The 9,556-nt window shown below is 36.2% G+C and overlaps 1 protein-coding gene across 1 annotated transcript; it reads right to left on the bottom strand.

Annotated features, from left to right (window-relative positions):
- Positions 1-638: 638 nt before the first annotated feature.
- On the bottom strand, positions 639-8,950 carry LOC130954951 (dynamin-related protein 3A-like). Its single transcript, XM_057881724.1, has 20 exons — positions 8,283-8,950; positions 6,687-6,969; positions 6,572-6,600; positions 6,368-6,469; positions 6,101-6,169; positions 5,958-6,017; positions 5,511-5,624; positions 5,351-5,399; positions 5,064-5,173; positions 4,332-4,424; positions 4,054-4,146; positions 3,842-3,979; positions 3,168-3,278; positions 2,953-3,048; positions 2,812-2,854; positions 2,515-2,663; positions 2,286-2,432; positions 1,762-1,814; positions 1,559-1,658; positions 639-1,347 (listed from the first exon to the last, which is right to left on the bottom strand). The coding sequence occupies exons 1-20, from the start codon at positions 8,652-8,654 to the stop codon at positions 1,078-1,080; spliced, it is 2,481 nt and encodes an 826-aa protein (XP_057737707.1). The 5' UTR covers positions 8,655-8,950; the 3' UTR covers positions 639-1,077.
- Positions 8,951-9,556: the final 606 nt, after the last annotated feature.

Consider the following 9,556-nt stretch of genomic DNA (forward strand, 5'->3'; position numbering starts at 1 on the left):
TGAAAGAACATGTAATTTAATTTCTTTTTAACTAAATGACACTCTTTACACTCCAAATTCAACCAAATTCATTTTTATCAATTTAGTTCTTACTAAAGAAAAATTCAACTCCTCAAAATGTTCTTTTGAATTCCATCTTTTTACTCAACACCTTTAAAAAAAACTTGACTTTTTTATTATATTTTTGAATCATTTTAAAATTATTTATATACAAAATAAATTTATATTTTGGTGTAAAATCATAGGGTGAGACAAGTAAGATAACAACCCATATGTTCAGCCGGAATTTTGATATCAGCATGGCGGGAGTGGCACTGTGGCACATAATAACTGGAGGGAGGACCATTCCTACTAAATTTTTACTGCACATTTTCTTACCAGAGTTCTGTTTACTTCATTACTTGGAACAATGTGAATTAAAAGCAAGTCAACAATAAAAATTCAACAAAGCGACTAAATTAACAAAAGTAATCTAAATAATTTCCGTAACGATCACAATGACCGGGAAATCAAAGCCATAAAAAGTTTAGCAGATAGAGAGAGGTTTAAATTAAACATTACGTATAAAAAATTAAAAATATAGGTTCAAACCTTTTGGCGATCAATGTAACAAAATTCACAACGGAAATCCCTGCATCTAATGAAAAAAATAAATAAACTCAATATCGGTGGACAATTCGCATAGTTAATATTTCCTACTATTACTACCAAACAAACTGCGGAACTGCGAAATAGCTAGGTACGATGACTGGCCAACCGCAGGGAAAAAAAAAAATATACAATATTACTACGCAATCAACTCTTCAAAAATGTGAAGAACCTCGTGCTCCTGTGTTATTCTCTTTGGAGCCTAATAAATAGTGACGACGCAAAGCTATGCGGCAAAAGTGAACTTAAGCAACGAAAACAGTGACCAACATTCAAGACCACTTCAGTTTAGTAATAGTAAAATCTAAAATATCACGCATTCCTGCTAAGGGAGCAGAATTCCTATTTCCCGAATGTTGCAGTGTAATCAAATGAATAAAATGCCTTTTGGGTTAACTAATTGGACCAATGAGCAAGGTTAGATATAGCTCACGCATCAACCGCAGGATAGAACCCGGATGGGAATGGCCTTCCATTTCCATTGGAATCTGAATTAGCATGCAACGGTGATTGAAGTTCCCCAGAATGGGAGGACCTCTTAGACTTGGGGTTCTTAGGAGACGCATAGTAGTCTCCAGAACTGCTTGTAGAATACATTGATGAAGTTGGTAACCCATGAATTTTAGGCAAACCAGTTGTGTCAGGCAAACTGAATCCTCTTTCAACTGTTTCAGCTTCCAGAGGCAGTTCTTCCAAGTCCTACCAAGATTAAATACAGTCATCAGGCAAGGATTATACTTTTCAACCATTGTTATAATGGTAGAAATGCTAAATAATATAAATATAGGAGAATATGTATCAAGAAGTAATTTTGTATGTGTGTGTTTATTTTTTGTGTGCACGCGGTGCGTGTGCCTGTTTGTGGGGGTGGGGGTAACAAAATGCTGAATATAGCATTCAGAGGACCCACCTTAAAAGCTTGCTGATAAGCGCGGAGAAGGTCTCGACAGCGCTTCCTTTTCGTGGCTATCTCATCAGGTTCTTGCAACATCTCTTCAAATAGGTTGTCTCTGTTTCAAATGTAAAATACAAAGCACAATAAAAAATCAACGTATAAGAATTTTATGCAAGTTTAGAATGAATCTGCAAGCAGCAACTCTTCCACTACTTTACCTGTATAGCTTTTTAATGAAGACATTGTGCAGCTCTTTCTTGGTGTTGTTCACCTGGCATTATTCAGCGTGAAAAATCACTCATTCTCAACCATTCCAACATAAATAGCATGGAGTATTTTGTCAACTATTTTGAAAAATGCCAATAGAACTTCCAGGCACCAAAAAAATCTTCCAACTAGTCAACAACACCATTCAGATACCTAAATTCAATACTCATGAAAAACTATTCATATCTCTTTTAACTATGCAAGAATAAAGCTAGCTACAAGTTAGGAGCGCAAAACACCTCCTGGATTAAACTTACTGAGAGCACTCCAAACATTTTCCACTGGTAAGAGGATATAAATCACATATAGAAGATACTGACATATTGTCACTTCAAGCAGATGACAAAACGGACTTAATATGGCAATATGTTTATGTATATTGCATATTGGAAGTTCAGCATTGATAGCAAAAGGCTACTTGTTCAAAATGTATCACTGTAACAATATGCAAAGCTAAAAGAAGGATATGAATTACCAAGAAGTGCATAATAGCTTTGGGGACAAGATCCTCAACATTTTTTCTGACAATATCATAGTATGATTTCAAAAGCAACTTTATTACTGTAATTTCAATAGTTTCTGTCTCTGAATTGCTCTCAGATGGCCTCAATACAGGAGGTGGCTACAAAAGCAAAGCAAATTAAGATTAATACCCATGGAATATTTTGGTCAAACTAAGTATAAATGTTCACGTATGTATATACCTCTCTCAAATAGATCATAGAAAATGATTGCTCCATGCTGTTAACTGGTTCAATATGTGGTTTACTGGCTGTATTATCCTTCACAGCCATACGGCTGTCACCTCCGCCAAAAATGGATGAGATACCCCAGCTTGATCCGCTAGGGTTTCCTGATAAATTCCAAAATTTCAAAATTTAGAAAAACGAAGCTTGATGAATGCATAAAAAATATTTTATTGAAATTGGATAACCGGAAAGCACGAGCAAGAATATAATAAGATTAATAATATCAAACAATATATACAAGAAGTAAATTACCAGAGGGTACAACTTTTTCAGCATCCAAAGGAACACGAACACCCTGGTTTAAATTTGTAATTGGAAAGACAAAATAAGATACTCATTCAAATAAGAATCGTAAACAAAATTCTGGTCAATTGACAGGATATGATCACAAACCGGATCAGCAACTACCCCATTAGCCTGTCTGGCAAGAATACCTCGAGACTTCACACTTCTTTCAGAGGCTGATCCCTTATCAGAATCCAGACCATCCTATTGGAAATTCATATGAAATTTTTAAACCAAAATAAAACGGTGGCATAAATTAATATCATTTCTCTAATGAAGAAAAACAAAGAAATATTTGGAACTCAAGCCTGGAACATGTATACCTTTGGCTTAGAAATAGGTAGTACCCTAGAAGACTTGCCATGTTGCATTGCCATTTCTAATGCCTTACTTCCACCAATAAAATTTGGATGGGAGGTGTTTATATAATCCATCTGCAAAATTGTGTAGTATAATAAGAGATTATGGGCAAGGAAATTGCATATTCCATCTGATTGAAACACCACTGCAATCAACACAAATGACCTGACTGATTCATGACATGTCAATGGTTTCCACTTGATTCTTCTATTTTTCAAACTTAATTTCATGATATATAATACACCAGTGAACCAAAGTTTTAACACAGCTAATCAAGGCCCAAGCGATGCTCAGCCTAGTAAGCGGGAGGTAAAACTCATCCCAGTTATGAAATTTTTGAAACCCTGATCCCATCAACTAAAATTTGCAGGCTGATTTCCACAAAATGAATTCATTCTGCCAACAGCTATCACTATTCACTTACCAAATCTATTTGCATAATTGTATGATTCTGTCATACTCACATGAGATAAATTTAGCAAACTTAGGAGTTGAAATCAATTTGAATTTTGAATTAGACAGACAGGTCAACATTGCATGGTTAAATTTTGGCACTGTAACCAAGTTTAGTTTGAGAATGAATCATACAAAATATACATACATTCACGTACTTCAAACTACTCAAATTTCAGTATACCTCCATTTCTATGAGGTGTCCAATCATGTTTTCTGAGGGTTCAAGGCCTTCCCGTAAAAAGTTCCCTATTACTTCATCCATGCGCTTCCGCAAGAAAGGGAATCGCTGCAGTTCAGTAACCATACACCGATGGCTGATCTGAAGAGAAAGATTTGTTTAGGCACATACTTGGTAAATGAGACAGCAAAGATGGTGAAACTTTAACCCCCTACCTTTATTAATTCATCATATATAAACCTGGCACACTGAAGACTAGGATCCAATAGACGAGATATTTGCCTTCGCACAAGGACTTCAAATGGCACCTATTTACACAAATAACATATAAATATGCTCTTGAATATGGATTTTTTTTATGAAACTGATTAGAACTTGGATGCACAAGATTAGGGGGAAAAAATCAACTGAGAAAATTATAAAATATATTTGCCTCGGTATTTTTCAGAGAGAAGGGTAGGTGGAAAAAACTGAGGGGGGCAACAAGACTTACTTCAGGAACAAATAATGCTGATTTAGGCCCAGTTGCATTCTGTATGGCAGTACGAATATCATCATCAGTCAAGCCTTCACATGGATCCACCTCCTGCAAGAAACATTAAGTTACACAACAAGGCTCAAAGGAATAAACAGAACAGCACAGTCTAGCCTGTGATGCCGGTGCTGGTATTTTTGCCTATTGCTAAAAATTTTCACCATAAATGAGCTCACAATAAACTAATGTTTTCCCCGACTTTGGATGGAAACATGGAAACCTAACCCAAGTATTTTTTCCAGCTATAAAATTACATGCAAAAGAATCATTTAACATCTACAACGCCAAGGTTCAAACGGAATTTGGATGAAAAATGAAATTGCTTAGTTTAATTGTCAAACAGTATATACACTTACAAATATTTAATAATATTAGTCAATAAATAACGTATAAGTAATATAATATATGATAACATAGCATAAAATAAAAGAAGGGGTTGGGTTTTTGTTTTGGTTGGGGGGGGGGGGGGGGTAGTAGTGGTCGAGTATCCGACATCCATCCATGAATTCCAATAAGTGATAGACAGTTACTATGAACATAAAAATAAAAAACAGGTGGGAAGGTCAAACACCCCATATAAAAACCGTACATAGATCTGCTGATTTCTTTATTATTAATATCAACTGCAACATAGGCAAACATGTTAGCATTAGAACAGCTATACTGTTTAACACTGCCACATATAAATACCTCTAGACTCCTCACAAAGATAGATTGAAAAATGTAATGAATTCGTGCTCCACCAGATAGCTCAGATGTAGACATCTCCTCATTCTTTCCCTCAACCATGGATGAGAAAGCTGTTTTTACAAAGAGAAAAATCGAACAAATAATGAATAACAAATAACAATTTTAACGAATTAGTAAATACATAAGCTTGCAAGCATGTGCATGCGCACACAACACACATGAAGAGAGAGAGAGAGAGAGAGAGAGAGAGAGAGAGAGAGAGAGGAGTTAACAATCTAAATAAATACCTTCAGAGTATTTTGAAAGAATATTCAGGAGAAGAGCACCCTGTCCAGCCTATCAGAGATGAAAAGTCATAATTAAAGCAAAAACCCAGAGGAAACAAAACAGAGAAAAACATGCTGCCTTTTAAAACAATAAGATCCGCTATACAGTATAAGCACATACCTTAGACTCGGTGATTTCTCCATAGCTTGCGTGCTCCTTTGCAACAGCAACTAGTGAAGTGCTTATGCGTGCTCTCAGGCCTGGTAGCACAGCCTTGATATGTTGTGCTAGAATCTGAAAAATAATGGGCAGGCAAATACACAAATGACATGTATCAGTCCAAAAACAAAAGGTAATATAAAAATTCACCATGTGATATTTTATAGGATTTGAAAGAATTAAGCTCTATGTCTTTCCAATATTCACTCATCCATAATTCCCATACAATAAAGAAAAGAGGGAAAAATCCCAGATGTTTGAAGTGTCACATAAAGTAGGGGAAGGTAGCAGACGGATGACAATCGTGTAGTTTTCATGAAGAAGGCTGAAAATGGTAAATAAAGCTGGCATTCTGCAGAGCAAAGTACAAAATAAAATACAACTTGTGTTTTCAACATTGTACTCTACCTGGTTCAATTTTTTTGCTAGTTGAGGAACGCCACAACTATCAGCTAGCCCGCTGTATACCTATGAATAGCATAAATGGATACAACTTAGTAGGTAATACATAATCAAGAATGCTTTATAACTGTTTAGAGGTACTCCCTTACAGGACGGCTGCGGAAAAACTTTTCTTCAGCAATAAGAGCATCCTTTATACTCCGGTTCATTAAGATATCCTAATTTGATGACACAATAAACAAACAATTTAGCATTAAATGTTGACCTGAAGCTAATCAAGTAGCATAAGTACAAGTATTCATTTATTTATACACAATAAGTGTACCTAGTGACCACAAATCTAACATAATAACTAATAGAACATATGTGAATGTTAAGTGTTCAATGCCTTCATCACAGCAGGAAAATAACATTACCTCCTGACTGCGATTTACAACACCTACATAACCAAGTCGGAGAGGAATAACTTTTCCTAGTAATAGATTCCGGGCATCAGTACCTCTGTCCATGATATCCAACTACATTCCAAGAATGCATGCTTAACATGTCAGAACGAGGCAACAGCATACCTAAATTCACATTTCATAAATACAAATGTAAGCTATAAGAGTATTCTGAACCTTTGTGATCACGCCAATTGTTCTATTACCTGCAACCGAGAAATAAACATTCAAAAACCAATCCAAGACACATAAAAAGGATTATTGATTTAAGCACATGCAAGTAATAGCCTACCCTCAGGATCAGCAACTCCCGCCATCTGAAGAGCATCTGAATTGGCCAAATCTGAATTTGCTGGAGTGACAGCCAGAATGAGACAGGTCGGGGTTTTAATATATGACATGATCATTGTTCTGATTCGGGCTTCAATATCAGAAGGCTGGTCACCCACAGGAACCTTTGTTATGCCAGGGAGATCAACAAGCGTGATATCAAGAACATTTGGTGAAAAAATCTTCAGTCGAATCTGCTTGTCAGAGACACCTTTGTTCCCTCCTGCTTCCCTATCAGTTTCAGCCTAGACAAAGGGGGAAAGGATACAGGTAAACAGTGAGATACAATGAAAAAAGGACTACACTAGGACATTGTATAACTTATCAACACATCATCAAGATTCAAGAGCAAATCGCATGCTATATAGATCCAAATAATGGAAAATCAAAGTTTAACTATTTCCAAGCTTTATTAACATGAAAACCTGTTCCAAGGATGAATGGAACTTTGACCAAGAATGCTACTAGATGCCAATATTGTAGCAATAAATCTACAGCAACTAGTGAGAATACAGTATCTTTCAAAATTCATTCTGTCATTTCACATTTAATTATATTGCATTTCTTTAATATCAGTAGATAAAGCCTCAAAACAAGAATGGCTTATTCAGGAGTTTATCATCAATTTTATCCACTCTAGAGACATGAATGTTGGGAATCACTATCAAATTGTTTGCATCCAGGTTCAACTTAGTTCCATGATGGTTAATATGACTGAGTATGCATGTCCCTAAGGGGAGCTTTTTTTTTTTCCGCCGCCCCCCGGGGGGAGGGGGGGTTTAAGCATAAATTTCTCCTCTGGATAGAGAAAATAATCGCCAAATACTGAAAGATGTCACACTCAGTTTTTCAGTCATGAAAGTGATGTTAACAACTCTACATTCATTCTGATGTAGACATGCGAAATAAACATCACGATAAGATGTCCAAATAGCTGTAATATTGAACATAATTAATTTGCAATAGAATTAGATTTCTCCTTTAGGTACATCTTTTGGGAGAAATGGCTGTTAATCTTAAGGTAAGAAACTAAGAAAATATTTTATGTAGCTTATGATTAATCGTTCAATCATGATATATCCTAAATAATCGATGTAAACATAGTCCTAATCCCAAAACCAGGAAAGTATGAGAGTTCTTTCTATGTTTTCAAGACATCAAATGCATTTAACTTTGTACCTCTTTTATGAATTAAGAAGAAATTAAGAAGAAAATTTCAAGGTTATATTATTATTCTTGGGTGATCCCTAAGAATTCAACAGCAACTTCATTTCTTGCTCGTGTACTTAAAGTGTGCCTCATCATCAGTCCCTACAGCAACAACTTTCAATGACAAAATGATCACAACCACCGATTGAAAAACTAAAAAACCATGATATTTGAAACTGCAGACAGAAAAAGCGAAAATCAAAACTCCACGCCACTGTAAAAAATCCAAACATAGAAATCTCAAGCTACGCTCCTAAAACCTCGTTTCAAATTGTCACTTTCAGCTACTAATACAAAACTCAGAGATTATAAATGAAGCAAAAATGAAAAAATAAATACGAGTTTTCACCTGGATTTCCCTACGAATCTCGGAGAAATCGTAAAACCTTTTCCCAGACAAGTGTAGGAACTCGCCGTACTCTTCCTCGGAGCCGTCTGGCTTGCGCTTGGTTTGAACGAGCTGCAGAACGAGCGGGCGGCGCGTGCATATGTCGTTGCCGCGAGGGAGGAAGTCGCGGCCGACAAGAGCCTCCAGGACGCTGGACTTGCCACTGCTCTGGCTGCCGACCACCGCCACCTGAGGGAGGTCGATGGTGGACTGACTGCCGACGCGGGAGAAGATGTCCTGGAGGCGGTTCACGAGCGAGATCACGGAGGAGCCGAGCGGCGCGGTGGCGGCGGAAGATGATGGAGGAGGAGCTGTGGTGGCATCGTCCGCCATGATTGGATTGGATCAGTAAATGAGAAGAGAAGCAGCAGCAAGGGCAGAGGAAGGAACCCTAGCTAGGGTTTTTGTGATTTAGAGGCAGATGGGGGAGAAGAAGGGCTTGGTGAATGTGCCTCTCTTCTCTCTTACTCTTCTCCTCTTCTTGTGTTTCAAAAAATTGAAGTTGAAATGAAAGAGGTGATCAAATAACAAAGAGTAAAGTAAAGATGTGATTGGTCCTTGTGAGCTGTGTGGGGCTTTCAACTACTTGCTGGAATTGCTGCAGTGGTTGTTTTCCAATTATACGCCAACGGAACCAGACACGGGGGCCAAATGGGTAACTCAGACTCCGTAATAATCATTTCAAGAAGAAGTCTTAAAGTCAGTTTTTTTTTTTTTTTTTCAAAATTACTATTTATAAACCAATTAATCAAATACTCACTTAATATCTGTATAAAAATATAATCATCATTAATTAATTTTATATTTAAAATACTTTTTAATTAAAAAAATAAAAAATATGTATTTAATTGTTAAAAAATAGTAATATTAAAGTAATATTTATTATAAATGTATTGTTCATATTCTGACCAATATATAACTAGATCCAAAGTTAATAAAGCCTAATTTACAAACATTAGTTAGGTCAACACCAATCATACCTCATAAAGAACAGTCGTAATGACGTCAGACTTGGAATTACTTAGTTGAATAAGTAACCAATCCTTCTAATTTCTCCTACTCAAGTACTCATAAATTTTAACAACTTTTCTAACAAAAGTGAACGACTGTCCACCATCAAAGGTGGAACGACTTTAAAAGACAGTTATTGAATCTATACTTACACTTATAAATACCCTGACATTTTCAGGTATAATTCAGACTCAATCTACTGAAAATCTGCCTAAAATCCATGC

The sequence above is a fragment of the Arachis stenosperma genome, chromosome 10, assembly GCF_014773155.1.
Source record: "Arachis stenosperma cultivar V10309 chromosome 10, arast.V10309.gnm1.PFL2, whole genome shotgun sequence".
NCBI classification, from domain to species: Eukaryota; Viridiplantae; Streptophyta; class Magnoliopsida; order Fabales; family Fabaceae; genus Arachis; species Arachis stenosperma.

Excerpts from the sequence above, each read along its gene's own strand:
- LOC130954951 (XM_057881724.1), bottom strand. The coding sequence starts at position 8,654 with ATGGCGGACGATGCCACCACAGCTCCTCCTCCATCATCTTCCGCCGCC. Across the intron at positions 3,049-3,167 it reads TACCTATTTCTAAGCCAAAG|GATGGTCTGGATTCTGATAA; the intron begins GTATACATGTTC and ends AATTTCCAATAG. Across the intron at positions 1,348-1,558 it reads CTTATCAGCAAGCTTTTAAG|GACTTGGAAGAACTGCCTCT; the intron begins GTGGGTCCTCTG and ends TAATCTTGGTAG.